Source organism: Lycium barbarum, chromosome 7 (genome assembly GCF_019175385.1).
Source record: "Lycium barbarum isolate Lr01 chromosome 7, ASM1917538v2, whole genome shotgun sequence".
NCBI classification, from domain to species: domain Eukaryota; kingdom Viridiplantae; phylum Streptophyta; class Magnoliopsida; order Solanales; family Solanaceae; genus Lycium; species Lycium barbarum.
In genome coordinates, this window is record NC_083343.1 from 45,177,375 (window position 1) to 45,203,965 (window position 26,591).

The 26,591-nt window shown below is 42.2% G+C and overlaps 1 protein-coding gene across 21 annotated transcripts; it reads right to left on the reverse strand.

Annotated features, from left to right (window-relative positions):
• Positions 1-495: 495 nt before the first annotated feature.
• On the reverse strand, positions 496-25,253 carry LOC132603417 (uncharacterized). Of its 21 annotated transcripts, none has more exons than XR_009568235.1 (8): positions 25,059-25,228; positions 13,332-13,405; positions 12,452-12,501; positions 11,497-11,649; positions 2,873-2,938; positions 1,884-2,019; positions 1,183-1,323; positions 750-1,045 (listed from the first exon to the last, which is right to left on the reverse strand). XR_009568235.1 is itself a non-coding variant. In XM_060316467.1 (4 exons), exons 1-4 carry the CDS (start codon positions 25,171-25,173, stop codon positions 1,981-1,983), a joined length of 309 nt encoding a protein of 102 aa, XP_060172450.1. In that variant the 5' UTR covers positions 25,174-25,242; the 3' UTR covers positions 1,616-1,980. The 21 variants fall into 21 exon arrangements, 1 of the variants encoding a protein (XP_060172450.1); XR_009568234.1 differs by having other exon boundaries at positions 750-1,085; XR_009568243.1 differs by lacking the exons at positions 750-1,045; positions 1,183-1,323 and adding an exon at positions 12,808-12,887 and having other exon boundaries at positions 1,616-2,019; positions 11,497-11,577; positions 25,059-25,249.
• Positions 25,254-26,591: the final 1,338 nt, after the last annotated feature.

The following is a 26,591-nucleotide window of genomic DNA, read 5'->3' on the forward strand; positions in this document are numbered from 1 at the left end:
ATTAATTCTCAAAGAATATTAAAAGTCAAAAGTGAACAAATTAAAGTGTATGGAGGAAATAAATTTGTGTAGGAGAATTAAAATTAAACTGCATATGTCTAAATGAGCAGAAAATAAATATTCAGCTAGAACACGAAAAGTCAAAAGTGAACAAGTAAAAGTGCACGGAGGAAATAAATGTGTCCGAGAATTAAATTTAAAGTGCATACGTCTATACATAAGAAGGGAATAAATATTAAGTATTATGACACATGTCTACATTGGATATAAAAATAGTTGGATAAAGTGTACAAATTTTATAGCTCATAGTATAAGAATTTAATGCGGGTACAATTTTTAAAGACCATGGGCAGCTGTGTTCGTCCCTTTACGGGGCTTATATATAATAGAAACTAGATAGAGATGGCCCGTGCCAATATTGTGAAAGCTGAAATTATTTTTGATCAATTTCATTTTGATATGAACTTCCAGATAAATAAAATTGATGTATGTAAGTTGGCGTTAGAATAGATATGTATATGTATATCATTGCAAGATAACAATACATAAATGGTCGAAACAAATTATGAAGTTTAGAAGAACATAAATTGTGGCTTAAAACATGCGAAGACCTCTACCACTTTCCATAACCTGCAGAAAATGCTACCAAATGGTATGGCTATACAAGTAGTATGGCAATCCAGGTAATTTCTCGTTCTCCTGCATTTCTCAAAGCCACACAATTACTTCTATTATATTGCTGAGATCTAGAAAAATTCTATCATCATTGAATGAGATAATAAGAACTTATTATTCAGCAGGTTACTCTATCATCCAATGTAAATGCTAAATGCTTCCAACCATGAGCATAGAGATGAAATGTGTAAATGCCTCGAGGAACTTGCACTACTTGTCCTCTCTAAGCTATACATCCATCCATTCATAAATCATACATTCTATATTGCTAGGACAATGTAGAAATAGACCAGATGCATCATTATCCACCAAACTTATACCAGTGTTGTTTGCTCCGGCAATTATTGTGAATACAGTTTTTGGTAGCATCCTGAGCAGACAAATTGTACTGAGCACACCATTAGAAGTATCTAAATAAACATTGAGAATTAACGTGCAGTTAGATGGAACCTCTAAGATCCATGCATCCAATAAGTGGTTTTTTAGTTGGAGGAGATGAATCAATACCTCTAGAACTAAACCATTCAAAAACTTCTTTGATTGATAGTGAAATATTCAGCAGCGATTGGGATATTATAAGTTCTTGACAAATCGATGAAAATATTGCAACTACTTCAAATCTTTAAACTTGTCATGTCAAGATGGAATCTGAAATTACATATACTGTCTCATATTACAAAAGTTGCAAGTACATAAAAATTTAAAATAGAACAAAGAAATGTGTCAGAATATGGTTTAAATGTTCACATGCATTAGTTTAAAGGACAACTTATAGTAAAGGTTCATGTGTGTACCAGCACAAAGGTATTACTGTTATACCAATATACAGTTGTGAACTCGAGCTAACAAGATAAGTACACATTACAAATAGAAGCCCAGAAACTCACATTTTGGTAACCATTGTAATGTATTTATTCTAACAATTTTTTAAGGCATCACAAAAGAGCAACTGCAATTTATATGTAACGTCTGAAACTCATTAGCAGGGAAGAAATTCAATGTGCACAAGATATAATAGTCAATTCAACAATCTTACATGGCTTGAGAGTTCCATATGCACAATGGAATAGTGTAATGAAAGTGGGGATTGTAAGTCTAGCCCAAAACAGACATAAAATTTCCAACTTCACAAAAGTAATATCAATTCTAAGGGAAGGGGAAAATTTAGTACGAAAGTAACACGCTCTGTCGTAAAGCAATAGGTTTACCGTCTTCATATTGTTGGTTGTTTATGCTAATGTTTCCATGGCTTTTCTCCATTGGATTTCGGAAACGCATAGCATTGGTCTGGCACAATTCCCATACTTAGCAGTGAGCGGTAAAAATCACAAAATTCTGTAAACTCTGCATAGAAGAGAAGGCAATAACATAATTACTTATATTTCTCCACAGAGCAATTATTAGATTAATGGACATGAAATTAAGTAACTACAATTGGCAAAGACGCCAACACATTCTTAAAAAATAAAAATGTAAAAGAGAGAAGATATAAGCTTAACTTAAAAGTGAATAGAATTGATCTCGACACTATCTTATTTATAGTTTTCAACTTCTTGGATTTTATGACTCTTTTCAACTCGAATTTCATGTTCTGCATTATGAATGTCATAGTGTAACATGCAGCTCAACAAGAGGAACCGCATTATCAATACAAAAAAGAATTTATATCTGGAAAGAAATATACAACTACAAGAACAAAACTCTAGATCAAATTATTAACCAATATTAGCACATTCATATTTATCATACAGAGGCACTGCTTCAGAAGAATTGATATCTTATTGGATTACCATGGAAAAAAATACTGTGAGAAGAAAAGTAAAACCCGGAGAAACAGAGAGAAGTAAAAGTGTGAATGATGCTTACTCTGAAATTCAGGAATAAGACACTCAAAAATGAAAATTCAATAGCATTCTCAAAACACATAACATATTGAATAAGAGTTGTACTCCTTAGATTCACCCGAAAAGAACCCATAAAAAGGTAGCATCAAATCTTAGACCATTTTAAAATCCATCTTTGAATCCTAGGTCTAAATCATAAAATCCCTGTCAATAGGATCATAGCTTTCCATGTCTCAATATAAAGCATCCCAACTAAAATTGATGAAAGCCACAGGAACTAATCTCGTACTTATAGAAAAGTGAAGTTCTTGAAAAATAGCAAATAAGCAAGTAGAAATAGAAAGAGAGAGTACCCATCTTCACAGAGGATGCCATCACGGAAATTACGAATTGGATTTGTACAAGCCCACTTCAATTTTCTGTACTTTTCACAAAAGATGATATGAAAGAACATGGAAAAGGAAGAAGAAAAACGCTAGAATGCCGATGGAACCTAACGGTAGAAGATGGGATATGCTACGTGGCTATTGCTGCCAAGGAGGCACGTATAAGAAAACTATGAAAGGTCTAGTATGCCCTTAGTTCTGAATTTATAAACATATAAGCAATATCAATCAACATAGGAAAAATGCTGACATAGAATATGCAGAAAGAAGAATCATTGTTCATTATTACAAAAATTCATGTGTCGTCCATTCATCTTCATTTCCTTCTATATGTGCTCTGTGTCCTCTGGCTTCAATTTTGTGCAGCCTTACTAATTTTCTAACACCGGATATTTGGATATTTCTATATGGCTTTAATTTTGTGCAGCCTTCTATATGGATATTTCTAACAAATGATTGTAACACAGGTGCCAGAAATCAAGAAAATTCGACGCTCATGAAAATGTAGATAGTTCCAACAACAACATTAACATACCCAGTGTAGATAGTTCTTCATTGCATGTACGGATAACAGACATATCTATGTATGAAACACAAATCAGGACCATAACATTCTCCACTTTGATCATCATTCACAAATGCACCTTTGAATTGGTCTACTGATCCAAAAACAGTCGTGCATAGCTACTAGCAAGAGTAAGCTCCACATTGTTTACCCCGATTTCGGATAATCAATTAAATTTGTGAGTAGGTATATGATATGTGGTTAAGCCTCAATCTATTTGATGGATAAAAGATACGTATGGTTATGATGTGAAGAAAGCGATGATGCTTAGAGGACTGCTATAGATTTATATATCTACCAATATATAAGTGTTATTTGATTGAACAAATAATAGAGATGAACACAATGAATTTGGATTGCAACACGATGATGAGAGAGATTTGTATATATTTCTAGTACAAAAATGTTCTTGATATGAAGGAGCCAACCCTTTAAAAGTAGGGCAATGACCCCTATTTATAGTATTGCCCCATGGGTTTCATACAACAAGTGTTTCTAAAAATAAAGAGAAAAACTCTGAAGTGGAGCAGGTTGGATTAGGTTGATCGTACGGTCTGACACCTGTACGATTGACAGTTGAACATGGCAGGACGTTATCGACGCGTGACAACCGCGCAACGGATCTCCCGGACCAACGGCCACGATTAAACGGACTAACGGCCACGACCAAACGGACCAACGGCAACGACCCACTCGGCCATGGGGAAACCGGACCAAATGATGCCCTCCCTTTGCTTCGGTCCAAGGATTCCTCCGGTTCAGAATGAAAATCTTCGTGCACATTCTTGTCCCTTTCTTCCTTCGGTCTTTGGTCTTACCGGTTTAACATATATCCGATTTTTACCGTATACAGATAGTCCCACACTTCCTAGACCGTAGATTTATCGGAGTAACGGGAAGTGGATGAATCAAAAACCGGTGGTTCCGAATGCCCGTTCTTATCTCTTAGTTTTGGCGGGAACAGTTGCGTCACGTCTCGTCTGTCACCAGCCACGTGTCTCATCCCGGGCGGCCAGCTCTGACAACCGCCGCAACGCACGTCGCTTCAGGTCATTCCTCATTAATTATGGGACACGTGGCGCTCCCCGGTTGGCTGGGAATTGTAACCGCCCAAATCTCTTGCCTATTTAACGTTTTTTATCCCCTCATTCAAAAATTTTTACCTCTTCAATTCATCTCTCTGCTTTTCCAGTTCTTCACTTCCCCTTCATTTCACTTCTTAACTTACCTTTCAACCCACTTTTCTCGTTGATTCGCTGCCTATATTAGGTGAAAAGGAACAATTCTGACAACAACTCCACTTTAACCATTTTGTTGAGTAGGCTGTTGCTTCTTCCTCTCATTTTCTGCCATTTTCGAATTCTCTGACTGTTCTCTTACTTCACCTTTTAGCTTCTCTTTGGAATTTTGCCAAATCTCTCTTCGTATTCTCCAAATGTCTGCTAACACTGAAACTACTTCCCATGATGTCCCCTCGGTTTCTTCTCAAGGAACCGAGCCAACTTCTCCAGCCAAGGCAAAAAGCACCTTTGAGCCCACTGCCTCGGACATAATACCGGCCAAACCCAATTTCAACAAAGATTTTGAGGTCGAAAAGCCTTCTTCGGTATCCGATAGAGGGTATGATGTGAGGCGGTATCCCTCATGCATTACCGAGGATAAACTTGATCTAGTGCGGGCTGATTGTGGGTGGGACACCCGTTCGGTTCATGTTTTTGCCCCGGGCCAAGTGAATTAGTCACTGACCATCGGGAAGGTTTTTTATACGTTTACACTTACCCCTTCACTCTCAAGCTCGACCCCCCGGTTGACTCGGTCATCTTGGACATGTGCCGGACCTATAATGTGACCCTGGCACAGATTGGCCCGATCGTTTGGAGGGTCGTGGCCTACCTCCGGCTGCTGGCCAAATAACACCGGGAAAGAGCTTACGCTGGCCCACTAGATCCATTTATATTCCCCGAGGTTGTTCCGGGGAGGCGTAATAAAACTCGCAAAGCGTAGCCGGAATCCATTTTTCTCAAAAATGGACAAAGATAGAGACAGGGGCTGGTTGGTATATGCTGCATGGTCCATTCTTTAAACCGATGTAGCACCACTTGGATTTTTTCAAGATACCTCTGCATCCGTTCGTCCTTGACCTCGAAGACGTTGTTCACCTGGTTTACGACCAAGAGCGAATCGCACTTTGCCTCGATTATTTCGGCCCCTATACTTCGGGCCAATTCCAAACCTGCAATCATAGCCTCATACTCGGCTTCATTACTAGTCAATTTAGCAGTTCTAATAGACTGTCGAACGACATCCCCGGCCGGGGTTCTAAAGACGATTCCTAGCCCGGAACCTTTGAGGTTCGAGGCTCCGTTCGTATGTAGCGACCAAATACCCGAGGCTTTCCCCAAGGTTAGCAAAAGCTCTTTCTCAACCTCGGGAACCATAGCCGGGGTGAAATCTGCCACAAAATCGGCCAAGATCTGGGACTTGATGGCCGTTCGAGGTTTGTACTCGATATCATATCCGCTAATTTCGACGGCCCATTTAGTTAGTCTACCCGATAATTCCGGTTTATGCATGATGTTTTTTAGGGGGTAAGTAGTCACTACGCATATTGGATGGCATTGAAAGTAGGGCTTGAGCTTTCTAGAAGCACTTACCGATGCCAATGCCAATTTTTCCAAGTGGGGATACCGGGTCTCCGGATCCCCCAAAGTTCTACTTACATAATAGATAGGGAATTGCGCACCTGATTCTTCTCGGACCAAAATGCCACTTACCGCTATCTCGGAGACAGCAAGGTAGAGAAAGAGTTGCTCGTCCGCCTTTGGCGTGTGTAACAGCGGTGGGCTGGACAAGTATCTTTTTAATTCTTGTAAAGCTCTTTGACACTCCGGTGTCCAAACGAAGTCATTCTTTTTCCTCAATAGGGAGAAGAAGCGATGACTCTTGTCCGAGGACCTCGATATGAAGCGACTCAACGCCGCTATCCTCTCGGTGAGCCTTTGTACTCCTTTGACGTTATTCACCACCTCGATATCCTCGATGACCTTGATCTTGTCCGGGTTGATCTCGATCCCCCGGTTTGACACCATGAAACCTAAAAATTTACCGGACCGGACCCCGAAGGCACATTTTTCCGGGTTGAGCTTCATGTTATACTTGCGGAGCACATCGAAGTTTTCCTGCAAATGTTTTAAATGGTCCTCTGTTTCCAGGGACTTGACCATCATGTCGTCAATGTAAACTTCTATTGTTTTCCCTATTTGTTCTTCGAACATCCCATTAACTAGGAGTTGGTAAGTTGCACCGGCATTTTTTAATCCAAAAGGCATAACATTATAACAGTAAGTCCCATATCGGGTAATGAAGGATGTTTTCTCTTGATCCTCCGGGTGCATCCGAATCTGGTTATACCCGGAGTAGGCATCGAGAAAACTTAATATCTCATGCCCGACCGTTGCAACGATCATTCTATCGATGTGAGGCAACGAAAATGAATACTTCGGGCATGCTTTGTTTAAATCCTTGTAATCAACACACATTCAAAATTTATTACCTTTCTTGGGCAGCACTACCACGTTAGCTAGCCAGTCTGAGTACTTTACCTCCCGGATAGAACCTATTTTTAAAAGCTTTGTTACCTCGTCTTTTACGAAGGCGTGTTTTGCTTCCGCCATGGGTCTTCTCTTCTGCTTCACCGAGGGAAACTTCCCGTCTAAGCTGAGCTTGTGAGTTGCTACTTCCGATGGTATACCTATCATATCTATATGGGACCATGCGAAGCAATCTGCGTTAGTTCGAAGGAATTCAATTAACTTGTTCCTGAGCTCCGGGGTTAACCCCGTGCCCAGGTATACCTTTCTGTCCGGTAGATATTCGAACAAAATGATCTGCTCCAGCTCCTCTACTGTCGACTTGGTTGCATCCAAGTCATCCGGCATGACGAATGATCTGGGTACATCGAAATCATCCTCTTCATACCCCGGGTCCAAACCCGCGTGCTTTGATTGCTATTTGGTGTCCGCTCCTCCGGTTGGATCTTCTTCCTTGTGATCCGATTTTTTGGGCTGAGGTATCGCCTCCTCGACCGCAAATATCTCCCTTGCAGCGGGTTGTTCACCCCGGATGGTATTTATCCCCTCCGGGGTTGGTAATTTCAGTAGCTGATGCAATGTTGAGGGCACGGCCCTCATGCTATGTATCCAAGGTCTACCCAGCAATGCATTATACTTCATGTCCCCTTCGATCACATAGAACACCGTTTGCTGGATAGTGCCATTGATGTTCACCGGCAACGAGATCTCCCCCTTTGTGGTTTCGCTCGCCATGTTGAACCCGCTGAGTACCCGGGCTACCGGTACGATCTGATCGAGCAGCCTTAACTATTCGACCACTCTCCACCGGATGATGTTGGCCGAGCTACCTGGATCAATCAAAATACGTTTAACCTGAGTTTTAAAGATAAGTATAGAAATTACCAATGCATCATTATGTGGTTGAATGATGCCTTCTGCATCCTCGTTGCTGAAATAGATAGAACCCTCGGGCAAATAATCCTGGCTACATTTTTCGCGAACAACAGAAACCTTGGCCCATTTCATCACCGGCCCTCGAGGAGCATCGGTACCTCCAACTATCATGTTGATTATATGCTGGGGTTCTACTGGCTCGGCCCTTTTATGAATCTCCCTTTCCTTGTAGTGACTTTTGGCTCGTTCACTCAGCAATTCTCGGAGATGACCATTCTTCAGTAACTGGGCTACCTCCTCTCTTAGCTGGCGACAATCCTCGGTTCTGTGACCATGGGTTCCATGGTATTCACACACCATGCTCGGGTCCCGTTGCCCCAGATCCGACCTCAGAGGTCTCGGCCATCTTACATCCGGTATACGGCCAATTGCCGAGACGAGGTCCGAGGTGCTGACATTAAAGTTGTACTCCGATATCTTTGGCAAATCCTTGTTGCCGGCAGAGCTTTTGGCATCGCTCCTGAATGAGAGACCCCAACTGTTCGACGGGCGCTCGACCCGTTTATTACCCCGACCGGAGAAATGACTTGGGCTAACCCTTGATTTCTCTGACCTAAAGCTTGGCTTCTCCGAATGGGAGTATGGCCGATACCTTTCCCTCGACGACTCGGCCTTCGTTTCATAACCTTTCCTTGGTCTCTCAAAACTTCTGTTCACATTTATTGGCCCCGGGGGAAGCTCAAATTGATCATCCTCCACCCGAATCTTCGACTAGTATCGATTATGGACATCAGCCCATGTCACAGCCTCGTACTCCAGCAAGCTTTCCTTTAATTTGAACGAAGCCGTTGAGCTCTGAACATTGAGCCCCTTTGTGAAAGCTAGTGCAGCCCATTCTTCTGGAACCGGGGGGAGCTCCATTCGTTCCCTTTGGAATCGGTTGACAAATTCACGCAGTAATTCATCGTCTCTCTGGGTTATACGGAAAATATCTGCCTTACGGGCCTGCACCTTCTTGGCATCGGCGAACATTTCGAATGAAGTGATCGAATGCTCGGGCAGATGGTCGTACCATGTCAACGCTCCCTTTGACAAAGTTTCCCCGAACTTTTTCAGCAATACCGATTCAATTTCGTCTTCCCCCATATCATTGCCTTTTATAGCGCAGGTGTATGAGGTCACGTGTTCGTGCAGGTCCGTTGTGCCGTCATATTTCTGGATATCCGGCATTTTGAATCTCTTCGGGATTAGTTTCGGCGCTGCAGTCGGAGGAAAAGGCCTTTGGATGTACCTCTTCGAATCCGGCCCTTTCAGTAAAGGCGGAGCCCCCGGGATTTGGTCCACTCGAGAGTTGTATGTTTCCACCCTCTTTTCAGTCGAGTCTACCTGCTTTGCCAAGGTCTCGAGCATTTTCAGAACCTCGGTGGAGGAACCAGCTCCGGACCCATTGCTCTCGACCATCCGTGCCTCATCTCTTCCGGGTTTGGCAGCACCCTTCGCCTCCTCCGAGGTCGTTTTATCCTTTCCGTTTTGCAACCGGGCTATCGCGATTCCCTGTTCGGTAATCGCCGCTCTCTGTTCCTGCGACATTTCAAAAATTAAACGTAAGTCAATGTTATCATTCGGGGTATCCGGTTCTTTCCGGCCTGGTGTCCGGGACAAAGTAATTGAATTGTGTGTATTTAAAGGGTCAGTGGCCGGTTGGGCGGCATTCTCCTGATCCACGGTATTTTGATGGTTGAGGCCCTCCCTCGAATTAACGGGGTTAGGGTCAGAAGGGTTTGGTAATCCTCGTGGCCCGCTGCCTTCATTTTCGGCCACGATCTCGTTGTTGTTGACGTGATTAGAGCGCCTACTGTCAGCCATTTAGTCCGTTTTTTCAGAGACGAACAGAGGGTGTTTTTTATTTTAATGGGTGAGGTAGAGATCAGGATAAAAGACCACTATTATCCTAGCCCCACGGTGGGCGCCAAACTGTTTACCCCGAATTTGGATAATCAATTAAATTTGTGAGTAAGTATAGGATATGTGGTTAAGCCTCAATCTATTTGATGGATAAAAGATACGTATGGTTATGATGTGAAGAAAGCGATGATGCTTAGAGGACCGCTATAGATTTATATATCTACCAATATATAAGTGTTATTTGATTGAACAAATAATAGAGATGAACACAATGAATTTGGATTGCAACACGATGATGAGAGAGATTTGTATATATTTCCAGTACAAAAATGTTCTTGATATGAAGGTGCCAACCCTCTAAAAGTAGGACAATGACCCCTATTTATAGTATTGCCCTATGGGCTTCATACAACAAGTGTTACTAAAAATAAAGAGAAAAACTCTGAAGTGGAGCAGGTTGGATTAGGTTGATCGTACGGTCTGACACCCGTACGATTGACAGTTGAACATGGCAGGACATTATCGACGCGTGACAACCGCGCAACGGATCTCCCGGACCAACGGCCACGACCAAACGGACCAACGGCCACGACCCACTCGGCCATGAGGAAATCGGACCAAATGATGCCCTCCCTTTGCTTCGGTCCAAGGATTCCTCCGGTTCAGAATGAAAATCTTCGTGCACATTCTTGTCCCTTTCTTCCTTCGGTCTTTGGTCTTACCGGTTTAACATATATTCGATTTTTACCGTATACACACATGAGTGTGGAATCTCTATATTTTTTTTTGATCAAGTATATATGAGTAGAGTAGCTATATTCTTGCACCCGCATCAATACACTATTAGATATTCAAGCTTCACACCCAAAGTTTCACAGACCAATGATGGGCTGTAGTAAGTAGTAACAAAAGTTTTAGGGAGCTTCTGCTTGTCAATTCTTATACACCAAAGGAAATAGTAAAACGAAAGCTTTAGGCAAACCAAAATTAAAGGTATACAGATAATGAATTTAAATTTATATATACCATGATATGTTTCTTTATGGTTATCTATTCGAGTCACCCCCTCAAATTTAGCTCACAACAGCTATGGAATTACAAAATTAAGGACCCGTTTGGCCATGAGAATTTTTCACTTCTGTCCACAAAAAAAAAAAATCAACTTTATTTAAAAATTAGCGTTTAGCCATGAAAATTTCAAATACAACTGGAGAACACCTAAAACTTTTTTCACTTTCATTACATTCAAACAACCAAGTACTATTTGCAAAAACTATGATCAAAATCAATTATATCTTCAACTCCAACTTCAAAATTTCAAATAAAGTGAATTTGTTTTGGTTTTCATGGCCAAATGTCTACTTAGAAAGTATGAAGGGAACCCAGAAAAAAAGCACCGAAAGAAGAAAAAAATTGAAGAAACGAAGTAGGAAGAGAACCCAACAATAAAATCCGAAGGGATTGTTTTTGGATCAGATGTATGGGCTTTCGTTTGTCCCTCCGTCTCAAATGGTTAAATAAAACGGCAAGGTTAGAATTAAAAATGGAGTTTCAAGGTTACATTTAACACACGCCAATCAATGGATTATGAAAATAAGAATTATGAAGATAAACCCGAAAAAAAGGATGCTAACAAAATTAAAAGAGGAACAAACCTGTACGTTAGAATACCCAGCAAGAACACCGGCCAATCGCAGAATCCTCAACCAAATCGGAGCTTCTTGTTGTAACGAATTCTAACAGATGACTAAGAGAGTAAGCTCGAAGCTACATTGAGGAAGAGCAACTAAGGTGCATATTGTTCACAACTGTAAAAAAAGGCTCAAGTTTAATTTTGTACTGATATTTTTATTGTAGCACTTTTTAAGAATTAATAAGACACCTGTAGACCAAGCAAACAACACATCCATCTGAAACATGAGATCTAAATCTTCAACCAAGAGAAAATTAAGAAGTAAAGAAAAATTAGGAAGTTGTTCCAGCAAAAGAATTATTATATAAACAATTAGAATGAGTATGTCAATTGCAATCCACTCAAAATATCTTCATCTAAAAATGTTATATAGTTTAACCAGATATCCTACTTGAAACATCTTATCACCAGCGCCTTTTTTCTCTGGAGCAGCTCATAGTAGGAAACTATTCAAACAAAAGAATGTTCTCTATTTGAAAAACAATTTGTTTCTCGCAACTCTTTCTCATATAAAGTAGCCTACACAAGAATTACCTCTTCCGAGTTTCAATTGCATGTATGAAAACCAAGAGCAGTGAAAGTATTCTTAGTTTAGTTGACAGATGAGAAATAGTGCTTTTCCATTGAACGAAACTCATTTATTTGATATGATATTTTCTTTTCCCACTTCTCTAATAAATCTGATGTAAATCACATTACTCAATTCAATTAGATACTTATTTATGTGATGGTTGTTCAATTGTAGGATTGAAAAAACGCCCTTACATAAGTACTGTTGAAAGTTTAATACCGATAAAAACCATTGCCAAAATTTTATAATATCCTCAAATGTAGGTTAAATAACAGTAAGCGGCATCAAGAATCTGTTATTTATAACACTGATAAAGCTCTTTTATGATATAGCAGTAGCATCATACCTAAGAGTATTTCTACTCTAGAGTGTTGACATTATCAGAGGAAACACCTCCTGCAAAGTAACATAAGCAGTAATTACTTAATTACGTTATTGATCTAAGCATCAAACAGGAAATTAAAACGTTTTTGAAATTTAGAAATGCATTGCTAGAGTGCTGCTTCGTGACAATAAATTAGGCCTTTCCAGATTTTTTTTTTTTTTTGTGATTGGTGATTGGTGCCTTTACAGATGTTTTGTCTCTGCATTATATGCAGTTCAGTAATGATTGTTTGTGGAAATAGCCTATTAGCCACTTCGTATAAACACAAATATTCACAAAAAAAAAATGTGGTGAATTTTCTGTTGAATCCCCTTTACCCTTGAAGGAAGCTATAAGTCTTGAAAATGGACTTGATACGCCCCCATGTGATTTGCTGAAATGTTTTCCAAGCATTACTCTACATTTGTAGAAGACTGAATTAAATCAAATTTTTGAGTACTGAATCAGAGAATTTGGGCTTAGATTACATTGTAATTCAGATGATGGTGTCATTGTTGCTCCCAATACATGTTCTTCAAGCTACTCGATGCAGAAGTATTTATTAATTCTTGTAATTATTTAATTCAAGACGTTGTAGTGTTTGTTTTGTTGTTTTTAACTCTCTTTCTTCAGTTTTATCTTCCACAATCAGCTTATTGTAAACACTACACCAAATAACTCTTTCAACTGAAGTCCAACCTTCAGTTAACTAATCCTCATGAACCAGTAATACATCTTCTATATCAATATTAACTTGCACCATTTTGCAATGTAAAACCCATGCCCCAATCTTTTGCCTTATTTATTTCCACTCAAGTTACTCAACTATAAGAAAGAATTATCATAAACAAGAAGTTATTACCTTACGTGAAACCGATATAACAAAAGCATTAGTAATTGACAGGCGCAACCCAAAAAGTTGGAGGAAGACGCAGCCTGTGGAAAACAAATCTATATCAAAATCCCATCACCAAGAATTGGGTAAAACCAAATGAAGAAATCAGCAGAACTCACAGATTCAAAAACTGAGAACAAACAGAGAAACCAATGAAACTAAGAAGAAAAGCTGAAAACATCAATAATCGAGCAGCATGACTTTAAATCAAAACCAAACCGATCAATCTACCAGATATTAGTCATCAAACTATCTCTGTAATAATCATTCGGATATTGATCAAACGCTGCGAACACCCACAAGATATACCAACAAAATAACACAAAAAAGTGTCAGTAATAGACAACACCAGCAAAAAAAGATGGAGAAAGATGAAAAACGTAACTAATTTAAGAGATAGCCAGTCAACTGGAAGGGGAAAAAAATAACCAAACGAAAACTTCTTACAGATATTTATTTAATCTTGTATACGGTAAAAATCGAATTTATGCTAGACCGGTGAGACCGGGAATCGAGGGGAGAAAGAAACAAGCACGAGCATGAAGACTTTCTTTCAGACCGGAGGTATTACACTAGAAGTGATTGATCAGAAGAGAGCAAAGGAAATCGTTTGGTCCGGCTTCTCCATGACCGAGTTGATCGTGGCTGTTAGTCCGGTTTTTTCATGGCCGAGTTGATCGTGGCCGTTAGTCCGGGTCATCAGTTACAAAAATTGCCACGCGTCAAGACCGTTCTGCCACACTGTACTGCCAATCGTACGGATGTCAGGCCGTACGACCCAACCTTATCCTTTTAGGGTTTTCTTTATTCAAAAGGACTTTATGTTGTATAGAAAGCCCATAAGGCAAAACTATAAATAGGAGACATTTTCCCTACTTTGGGGGGTTATCTATTCAAAAAAAGAACATTGTAATAGCAAAATATATAAAATCTCTCTCTCTCTCTGATATTGGTCCGGATTTGTGTGTTCTTCTTTAGCTTTATTTACGCATCCAATACCTACATATTACTTAATACATATATTTAGTGTAAATCATCAATTTCGATTCACTTGCTCACAGCAATCACACATATAGACACATCTATTGCAGCAAATCCATATACATTTCCTACCAACCAAATAGATTAAAGTTCATCCATATATCCAATACCTCACTTACAAATTCAATTGATTACCTAAATTCGGGGTAAATAGTTTGGCGCCCATCGTGGGGATAGGATAATAGCGGTCTTTGATCTTGGTTTCTATCTCTTACCCGTTAGGATCGAAAAAATCTTTTATTCGTCTCTGTGAAAACGGACCAAATGGCAAACAGTGGACAATCTAGTCACGCCAACAACAACGAGATTGTGGCCGAAAATGAAGACAGTGGGCCACGGGGATTACCAGCAAATCCCGTCGACCCAAACCCCGTTAATTCGAGGGAGGGCCTCAACCGGTAAAACACCGTGAATCAGGAGAATGCCGCTCCGCCGGTTACCGATCCCTTAAATACTTACAATTCAATTACTTTGTCCTGGACACAAGGCCGGAAAGTGTCGGATACCCTGGATGATATAAACTTACGTTTAATTTTTGAAATGTTGCAGGAACAGATGGCAGCTATTGCCGAACAAGGAGTCGCAATAGCCCAGTTGCAAAGCAAAAATGATGAAACAGCCCTGGAGAGGACCAAAGGTGTTGCCGAACCCAGAAGGGACGAAACACGGATGGTCGAGAGTAATGGGTTCGGAGCTGGTTCATCCACTGAAGTTCTGAGAATGCTCGAAACATTGGCGAAGCGGGTAGACTCGACTGAGAAGAGAGTGGAAACATATAACTCTCGAGTGGACCAGATCCCGGAGGCTCCGCCTATTCTGAAAGGACCAAATTCGAAGAGGTACATTCAGAGGCATTTACCTCCGAGTGCGGCTCCGAAATTGATCCTGAAGAGGTTTAAAATGCCGGATATCCAGAAATATGACGGCACAACGGACTCTCAGGAGCACGTGACTTCATACACCTATGCCATAAAAGGCAATGATGTTGAAGAGGATGAAATTGAATCCGTGTTGCTGAAAAATTTTGGGGAAAATTTGTCGAATGGAGCATTTACTTGGTATGACCATCTGCCCGAGCATTCAATCACTTCCTTCGAAATGCTCGCGGATGCATTCATAAAAGCTCATGCCGGTGCCAAAAAGGTGCAGGCCCACAAGGCGGATATTTTCCGTATAGCCCAAAGGGATGATGAGTTATTGCGTGAATTTGTCATCCGGTTCCAAAGGGAACGGATGGAGCTCCCTCCGGTTCCGGAGGAATGGGCTGCACAAGCTTTTACCAAAGGGCTCAATCCTCGGAGCTCAACGGCCTCGTTCAAACTAAAGGAAAACTTGTTGGAATACGAGGCTGTGACCTGGGCGGATGTCCATAACAGATACGAATCGAAGATTCGGGTAGAGGATGACCAACTCGAGCTTCCCCCGGGGCCCGTGAATATCAACAAAATCTCGGAGATATCGCGAAAAAATTACGAGCCGGAGTCCAGCCCATCGAGGGAAAGGTATCGGCCATACTCCCATTCGGAAAAGCCAAGCTTCAGGTTGGGAAAATCAAGGGTTGGCCCGAGTCAATTCTCCGGTCGGGGTGATAAACGAATTGAGCGCTCGATGAACAGTCGAGGTTTCTCATTTAGGAGCGATGCCGGAAGCTCGGCCAGCAACAAAGACTTGCCAAGGATATCGGAGTACAACTTCAACGTCAACACTTCGGACCTCCTCTCGGCTATTGGCCGTATCGAAGAAGCAAGATGGCCGAGACCACTAAGGTCAGACCCGGGCCAACGGGACCCGAGCGTGATGTGTGAATATCATGGAACCCATGGGCACAGAACTGAGGACTGTTGCCAGTTAAGAGAGGAGGTGGCTCGATTACTGAAGAATGGCCACTTTCGAGAATTGCTAAGTGAACAAGCTAAAGGCCACTACAAGGAAAAAAAATCTCATAAACGGGTCGAACCAGTGGAACCTCAGCATATAATCAACATGATAATCGGGGGTACCGATATCTCTCGAGGGCCGGTGATGAAATGGACGAAGGTTTCCATTGTGCGTGAGAAGCGCAGCCGGGATTACTTACCCGAGGGTTCCATCTTTTTCAACAACGAGGATGCAGAAGGCATCATTCAACCGCACAATGATGCATTGGTAATCTCTATTATTATTTTTAAATCACAAGTTAAAACATATTTTGATTGATCCAGGTAGCTCGGCCAACATCATCCGGTGGAGAGTGGTTGAACAGCTAAGGCTACTCGATTAGATTGTACCAGTAGCCCGAGTGCTTAGTCGGTTCAATATGGCAAGTGAAACCACGAAGGGGGAGATCTCTTTGCCGGTCAACATTGACGGCAATATCTAGCAAACGGTGTTCTATGTAATCGAAGGAGATATGAAGTATAATGCATTGCTGGGTAGACCTTGGTTACATAGCATGAGGGCCGTGCCATCGACATTACATCAGCTGCTGAAATTCCCGACCCCGGAGGGGATAAAAACCATCCGAGGTGAATAGCCCGCTGCAAGGGAGATATTCGCGATCGAGGAAGCGTCACCTCTTCCCAAAAAACCGGATCAAAAAGAAGATGAGTTAACCGGGGGCAAGGACTCCAAATAGCAACTAAAGTACACGGGTTTGACAACGGAGCAGAAGGGGTTGGACCCGGGGTACGAAGAGGATGATTTTGGTGTACCCAGATCATTTGTCTTGCCGGATGACTCGGATGCAACCAAGTCAACAGTAGAGGAGTTGGAGCAAATCATCTTGTTCGAATATCAACCGTACAGAAAGGTATACTTGGGCACGGGATTAACCTCGGAGCTCAGGAACAAGTTAATTAAATTTCTTCAAGCTAATGTCGATTGCTTCGCATGGTCCCATATAGATATGACAGGTGTGCCACCGGAAGTAACAACTCACAAGCTCAGCCTAGACAGGAGGTTCCCCCCGGTGAAGCAGAAGAGAAGGCCCATGGTAGAGGCAAAACACACCTTCGTAAAGGATGAGGTAACGAAACTTTTGAAAATAGGCTCTATCCGGGAGGTAAAATACCCGGACTGGCTAGCTAACGTAGTAGTGGTGCCGAAAAAAGGTAATAAATTTCGAATGTGCGTTGATTATAAGGATCTAAACAAAACATGCCGGAAGGATTCATTTCCGTTGCCTCACATCGATAGAATGATCGATACGACGGCCGGACATGAGATGTTAAGTTTTCTCGATACTTACTTCGGGTATAACCAAATTCGGATGCACCCGGAGGATTAAGAGAAAACATCCTTTATTACCCGGTATAGGACTTATTGTTACAATGTCATGCCCTTCGGATTAAAAAATGTCGATGCAACTTACCAACGCCTAGTTAATGGAATGTTCGAAGAACAAATAGGGAAAACAATAGAAGTTTATATTGACGACATAGTGGTCAAGTCCCTGGAAACAGAGGACCATTTAAAGCATTTGCAGGAAACCTTCGATGTACTCCGCAAGTACAACATGAAGCTTCACCCGGAAAAATGTGCCTTCGGTGTCCGGTCTGGTAAATTTTTGGGTTTTATGGTGTCAAACCGAGGGATTGAAATCAACTCGGATAAGATCAAGGAGGATATTGAGGTGGTGAATAACGTCAAAGGAGTGCAGAGGCTCACCGGAAGGATAGCGGCGCTGAGTCATTTCATATCGAGGTCTTCGGATAAGAGTCGCCGTTTTTTCTCCTTACTAAAGAAGAAGAATGACTTCGTTTGGACACCGGAGTGTCAAAGAGCTTTGCAAGAATTGAAAAGGTACTTGTCCAGCCTGTCACTACTGCACACACCGAAAGCGGACGAGCAGCTTTTTCTCTACTTGCCGTTTCCGAGGTAGCGGTAAGTGGTGTTTTGGTCCGAGAAGAATCAGGTACGCAATTCCCTATATATTATGTGAGTAGAACTTTAGGGGATGCGGAGACCCTAGAAAAGTTGGCATTGGCATTGGTAAGTGCTTCTAGAAAGCTCAAGCCTTACTTTCAATGCCATCCGATATGTGTAGTGACTACTTACCCCCTAAAGAACATCATACATAAACCAGAATTATCGGGTAGACTAACTAAATGGGCCGTAGAGATTAGCGGATATGACATCAAATACAAGCCTCGGACGGCCATCAAGTCCCAAATTTTGGCTGATTTTGTGGCAGACTTCACCCTAGCTATGGTCCCCGAGGTTGAGAAAGAACTTCTGCTAACTTCGGGGAAAGCTTCGGGTATTTGGTCGCTACAGACGGACAGGGCCTCGAACCTCAAAGGTTCTGGGCTAGGAATTGCCCTTAGAAGCCGGCCGGGGATGCCGTTCGACAATCCATTAGAACTGTTAAATTGACTAACAATGAAGCCGAGTATGAGGCTATGATTGCAGGTTTGGAATTAGCTCAGAGTATGGGGGCCGAAATAATTGGAGCAAAGTGGGACTCTCTCTTGGTCGTTAACTAGGTGAATGGCGTCTTCGAGGTCAAGGACGAACGGATGCAAAGGTCTATGGAGCCGAAGCCCTCATTCCCATAGAAGTTGGTGAACCGAGTCTCCGGTTCAGGTACTCTACCGAGGAGTCAAACGAGGAGGTCATGGCCGTAAAACTCGATCTCACGGATGAACTTCGTGAAAACGGTTTGGTCCGTATTGTAGTCCAGAAGAATAGAATGGAAAGGTGCTACAACCGGAGGGCTAATTTTCGACATTTCCAAGTTGGGGATTTGGTGCTTCGGAAAGTTACCTTGAATACCAAGAATCCCAACGATGGAAAACTGGGTCCGAACTGGGAAGGGTCGTACAAGATAACCGAGGTAACGGGCAAAGGATCGTATCAACTGGAATCCGTGGACAGGCAACGATTGCGCAATAACTGGAATGTGGCTCATTTGAAGAGGTACTACTGCTAAGGTGTGGACACCTTGTGTTTATTTATTAACCTTTTCTTTTTTACAAGAAGTCAAGTACCAGATAAAGTTAGGAGCTAGGTCTGAAAACACGTGTTGCACTCTTTTCCTTAGTACGGTTTTGTCCCAAAATGGGTTTTTCGACGAAGTTTTTAATGAGGCAATAAGTACAACGTGTTACTAGATAAAGACTAGGACAAATGCCCGAAAACTCGGGGCCACACCCTACGAGTGGGGACTTGATATTGCTTACCCGATCTTGCAGCTCGTATACGCACTAGGGGACTACTATACCCACATCAAGGTTTACCCTGGTTAGTAAAAAACGGAAGAGATTTTTGTATTTCCCATCTTCGCCTAAAGCCGGACCTTCTGTATTAGGTTTCAATGTAAGGACCAAACGATCAGAATGAATCGTGTCCACTTAGTATTTGCTACGGCAAAAACAGAAAGAAACAGACAAAATTCTCATATCATGTACGTACAAATACTTGCAATACAAAGATTATCGAAAGTTCGAATTATTACATTTTGGATACGTCTTCTTGTTAAAACACCCTACCCAGTGATTACTGCCGAATTTCGGCATCGCTTTGTTCATATACCCTACTCCGGGCACTATAGTCGAAATTCGACAAAGGCAACAAGGTCACATTGAATCGAGCCAAAATCTTTAACACCCTCGAATGGGGACTACTACATCAGAAATTGGTAAGGCAGGGATTCAGGTGTCCAAACCTAACCTATGATAAGTGAATAGCCAAAAAAATATCTGCCCTAAAAATGCCTAACGTGCTTCGGAGACGTCTGAATTCACAAAGCATAAATAAGTCCAACGGGTAAACCACTCGATCAAATTCCCGGACAAAACGTACCGGACGAAGAGAAAAGCCAATATTCAGGCATAGTAAAAAAAATGACTCCAAGTCTCCGCTCATCCTTAAAACAGACCGACAATTCGAGCAAAAGTCATAGCAAGCATTCAAGCAAAAGAATAATGAAAGTCAACAAGAAAAATGCACATTTCATATATGTAAGGTTTTTTACACCTGAAATTCCTACGAAGTTGAAAAACAAAAATCAAGCCAAAAAGGCAAAGACAAGATAAATGCTAAATACAGGCCCTGGTTTATCCGGTGTGGCTGGATCCAGAATGTTCGGATACTGTCCGCTTGGAATCTTCAGAGTTCGTATCGAGGGCTCTCTTAGCTTCTTCCTCGGTTCTTTTAGCTTCGAGTATCAGGGTCGGGAGATCCGCAAAGCCATGCTCGGCTTGCTCATGGGTGGCCCTCTGGGACTTCCACCGTTCATACTCCACTGCAATCTTGGAATGAGCCTTGGCAGCCTCCACACTCCTAAGGGCTTCTGCCAAATCGGCCTCAGCCTGGGCCAGCTTGGCCACTAATTCATCCCTGTCTTCATCAAGGACTCTTTGGATTTAAGTGGCCAACTCGAGCTCGGCTTTGAGAAGGTCATTAGCCTCGGCCGTCTCCTCGAGTTCGGTTTTCAGCTCGTCGCATATCCGGGCCCTGTCCTCGGCTTTTTGCTCGAACATCCTCATCCTCTCCTTGTACTTAGCACTCTCAGATTCAAGTAGCCGATGCCTCTCGGCCATGTTCACGGCATCAGACTTGACCGGGTCAAGCTCCCCCCGGAGTTGAGAGATAGTGGTTTCGAGCTCACCAAGCCTCGAACAAAAACCAGCGTTGTCTTGGCTAAGGCCGACCTTGTCCGCTTCCAGAAGCCGGTTATTCTCAACCATCCCGGCCAACTCATTCTTTAACCGAAGGTTTTCGACCTTCGCTGCTTTGAGCTCAGGTTGAAGGTTGGAAAGGGCAATAGCTCGGTTCAATTCATCCTCTTTCACTCGCAAAAGGTGCTGGAACTTCTCCATTTCACGACCCTGGGCATCCAGCTGGCCCTTAAGGTCGTCAACTTCTTGCTGAGCTTGGACGAAGGCTTCATTGACGAGCACCACACTCTGTAAAAGAGACGAGAAGTTAAAACTCGGATAAACGAGAAGCTAAAATTCCCATTGAATTATGCAAGGATGGGCTGATAATCTTCCTCGATTGCCAGGGGACTCCGTTCATCTTCCGCTTATCCGAGTCCGAGACGAGGGGCCTTAGATAGCTTGCTACTCCCACCGGACGAGACAAAAAGCTGCAGTCCTCGGGGACGGTAATCACGGCCGATCTTGTCCACCTAGGTTCCACACTTGGGGTCGGAAAGATGCGCACAAGGCTATACCTTGCACTAGTCTCGGTGGACCGGCTAGCTGCTCTCGTGACTCGAGGGATAGGTAGATGTCCGAAACCGGTAGCTTCCCCGATAGCAAGAGGAGTATCCGAGAACATATCATCAAAATTATCCGACCTCGAAGCTGGAGTTGGAGAATTCGGAGCAGCCTCGGTAGAGGCAGGGATCTCGAAAGTTGCAGCAGTCTCATAGCCGGACAGTGGACCAACATCCATCGGAGCCTCGGTCTCGGGGACCGGCTCAGCCCTCTGATCGGCTTCGGCAGCTGGTGCATGCCCGGACCTTCTGGTCCTTTTGCAGGGGGGTCTCCTCGGATGAAGCATCACCTGAAATATCAACATATTCAATCGACTTTAGAGGAGTCGGGTAATGAATTTCTTCCCCACCTGTGTGCAATGCCGGAGCTGACGGTCCTTCTCCGGCTGAAGGAAGTGATGAAATTGTGGTATCCTCCTCCGGAATAGAAGCAACGGAAGGGGTCAGACTGATCCTCCGGACGAGGAAATCGAGCTCTGTTTCGTCTCTTAGAGTCCGAACGACGCTCCTTGCCCTCTTTTTCGGTTTCTGCCCTTTGTCCGAGGGGTTTCTCCTCCTTTTGTAGGCAGCAACAATAATACGGGATGTACCCGCTGAAACAAATTCGGGTGCCGGCGCAGCGGGTTCGGCCGCTAGCTCCGGTCTTGGGTCCACCGAGCCCTTGGGTAAACCTGAATACCGAAGATGTTATAAAAAGGAAAAGGTAGAAAATGCAATGAATACCGACCCAAGCATAGTATTACCCAGTTTTGAGTGACCCATCGGCCACGCGACAGTGAGTCCCCATGTCCGTGCTTCATGGGTGTGTTGGCTAAGGAGAGCACCAACCCATTCGTTCATGTTCCGGACAGCCGGAGGTATCCATGCCACGGCTGGTATAAAGAAGGGGACAAATCGTGATAATGTGAAAGGACTAGTGTTTGAATGCTTTGTCAAAGGTAACTATTAAAAGAACTGAGACACTTACGATTATCATTCCACCTCTCCGGAAAGGGCATATAGTTGGCCGGAATAATGTCCGCGGTCCTCACCCGGACGTAGCGCTCTAGCCAACCTCGGTCTCTATCTTCATCCATCTTCGAAAAGATTGGGTTCCGGCTTTGCTTGGCAAGCTTTATTACACCCCTTCGGAACAACCTCGGGGAATATAATCGGATGAAGTGAGCCATCATAAACTCCTTCTTCAAGTTGTTGGCCAACAGCCGGAGGCAGGCCGCGGTCCTCCAGACTATCGGACCAATCTGGGCCAAAGTTACATTATATATCCGGCACATATCCAAAATAACTGGGTCGATTGGGGGGGTCGAGCTTAAGTGTAAAAGGATAGGTGTAAACGTACAGGAAGCCCTCCCAATGATCGGTGATCGATTCATCAGGTCCGGGGGCAAACACTTGTACCGAACGGTTATCCCATCCGCAATCAGCCGGGACTTGATCAAGTTTGTCCTCGGTAATGGACAACGGGTACCGCCTTACATCAAACCCTCTATCAGCAACCGGAGAAGGCTTCTCGACTTTAAAATCCTTGTTATAGTTGGGTTTGGACGATACAATGTCCAAAGCAGTGGGCTCAAAGGCGATTTTCCTTTGGGTTGTGAAGTTGGCTCGGTTCCTTGAGAAGAAACTGAGGGAACATCATGGGAGGTGGTTTCGGTGTTGGCAGACATTTGGAAGTTATGGAAAAGGAGATTGGCGAATTCGAAAAGGGAGAAGGAACAAGTTAAAAAAATAAGAGTGAAGGAGCAGTTGAAAAAATTCAAAATGGAAAAGTGAGAAGAAACAAAGCAGCACTTTCGATAGGAAAACAACAAATGAAGAAGTTGGCAGAGTTGGTTTTCTTACACACAATATAAGTAACGAATCGAGGGGAGAAAACGGTTGAAATCAACAAAGAAATATGAGATGAAGATGATTAGAAATGGAGAAGAAGAAAGAGAAGTAGTAAAATGGAGAAATGAAAGGGTTAAAGGCCTTATATAGGCATGGGAACCGAGACGGTTACAGATCCTAGCCAACCGGGGGATGCCACGTGTCCCACAATTAATGAGACGTGATTTGAAACGACGTGTGTTACGGTGGTTGCCAAAGTTGGCCATTCGGGATAGGACACGTGGCTGATGGCAGAGGGACGTGACGCAACTGTTCCCGCCAAAATCAGATAAGAACGAGCTTGTGGAACCACCGATTTCGTGACTCATCCACTTCCCGTTACTCGATAAAATTACGGTCCGGAAAGTGTGGGGACTATTTGTATACGGTAAAAATTGGATTTATGCTAGACCGGTGAGACCAGAAATCGAGGGGAGAAAGAAACAAGCATGAGCATGAAGACTTTCTTTTGGACCGGAGGTTTTGCACTAGAAGTGATTGATCAGAAGAGAGCAAATTTGGTCCGGCTTTTCCATGACCAAGTTGATCGTGGCCGTTAGTCCAGTTTTTCCATGGCCGAGTTGATCGTGGCCGTTAGTCCGGGTCATCAGTTACAAAAATTATCACGCGTCAAGACCGTTCTGCTACACTGTACTGCCAATCGTATGGGTGTCAGGCCGTACGACTCAACCTTATCCTTTTAGGTTTTTTTTTATTCAAAAGGTCTTTATGTTGTATAGAAAGCCCATAAGACAAAACTATAAATAGGAGGCATTTTCCCTACTTTGGGGGGTTAGCTATTCAAAAAAAGAACATTGTAATAGCAAAATATATAAAATCTCTCTCTCTCTCTGATATTGGTCCGGATTTGTGTGTTCTGCTTTAGCTTTATTTACTCATCCAATACCTACATATTACTTAATACATATATTTAGTGTAAATCATCAATTTTGATTCACTTGCTCATAGCAATTACACATATAGACACATCTATTGCAGCAAATCCATAAACATTTCCTACCAACCAAATAGATTAAAGTTCATCCACATATCTTATACCTCACTTACAAATTCAATTGATTACCTAAATTCGGGGTAAACAAATCTATCCTATCCTAAAATACCCAATTTAAAATTCTAGGTCAAAACCTCAAAATCCAAATAAGCACAATCAGAGGTCCAATCTATAGCGAAAAATTAGATCATAAAACTATGGGGTTACCTTGAATAGAACAAAAATCAAGCTTGAAAGTAGCCGGCTGGTTTCATAGAGTTTGCAAAAATCTTACTTGATTAAACTAATTTTTGGGGAGAAAATAGCACGATAATGAAAGGGATAAAGAAATGAGCAGCTAAGCAAAGGGAGTAAGAATGCCCATCAAACAGAGATAAAGCAATAGCAGAACAAAGAAATGTTTTTTTTTCCAATTCAAATATTTCTTGGAATTGATCAAAACTTTTTCCATCCAAACTTGTTCTTTCATAGAAATCAAAACTTTTTCCATCCAAACTTGTTCTTTCATAGAAATCGCAAAAAGAACACGCCAAATTAAAAGTAGGAATCTACAGAAAATTGAACTCACCGGAAAAGGAAACAAAACCAGTAGAAAACTGATCAGATGAAGGATGGCAAATGGGAGAAGATTGTAGACTACTGATCGGATGAAGGAAGGCAAAGGGCAGAAGATCGTAGAACATGGTAGAATTGTAATGAATATGTGATTTATTTTAATTAATTGGATCAACGTGAAATTACAGTTTTAGGTTTGGTCAAAACCAAGGCTCTTATTATTTTTATTAAACTATTAATAAGTGAAGCTTTGGTGAACGACGAATGGCAATTTCGTAATAAAGTATTTACCCTGAGTCCATTCTTAAAGCATTTACCCAGATTTCCAGATCAGTACGTGTCCAATTATAGATAACACGTGGCTTTAATTTTTACCCTTTCGTTTGGAGTTAAATTGTTGTGGGTTGTTGTAAGGATTATAGAGATAATAATGTGGTTTTATTGCACATGAGTAGATGATGTGGTGTCGAGTGGCTGCTGTTGTATTTCCCTGAAATTTTCTGAAAATATGGCATGAAATAAGGTATAAGAAGTGCATATGGGCTGCTTGGTGTATTGCAAGTGTTCGTTAGAATTTCGGGCATCGTTATGTTACAGTTGGGGGCTGTTTTGATATGTTGTTGTTCTTGTTGAAATAAAAGAATTGAAGATATGGTTGTTTCCATATGTTATTGTTGGTATTTCTGTGTCAACAGGAGAGCAATTGGAAATTCGGATAGACGAGTTTATAGGGGAAATGCTGCCCAAATTTTTGTAGACAAGTGATGAGTTAAAGATTGAATACCAAAAGCCTTATAGTTAACAATTGGTAAAAATGACCATTTGTAGGTTTTGGGCGATACGGAGATTGAGTTTGGACAAGCGTGAGTAGCGCGAAAGGTATGTAAAGCTTATCCTTTCCTTCTTTGGCATGCCCTAGGTCTACTAGGTTGAGATTTCGGCCTCGGGGACCATTCTGCTCATCGTAACCCGAGATTAGTTTTCGTTACTATTCATTCAATAGAATTGAATTATAAAAGGTGCATTTTACTAGAAAAGTGGTTGGACTTCCAAAACGTTTACAAATGTAACCCGATCGTTCTAAAACTTTCTTGGATGACTCCGTAGAGTCTAATGGGCGTGATTCTCGTCCGCCGCCTCGACTTGGCCCGAGGTGGGCCCGCTATCCCCGATGCCTCTCTTATTGTTCTGTTTGTCTTATTCCCGTACGGTAAGTCAAGGGAACTCATGGTTATTGTTTCGACTACTAAACGGGAGATATTTTATCTATCCCGAGACGGATTTTAATGATTATTGACCCAATTGTGGGGACCGAAACCCTGACATGTGATGTACGGCTTTAGCCAATGTACTCTTGTCCGGAGTTCGCAGGTAACTCCTGGTTATTATGCTGTTCACTATATGATAGGTGTTATGACCACCTTCATGAGCATTATAAAATGTTTTTGACATCTAAAGCGTTTTTAAAAATCTTACCCTGAGATTCTGGACAAACTACTTATTTTCTTTATTTTCCGATATACGATTTTGGTATACCTGAGTCCTG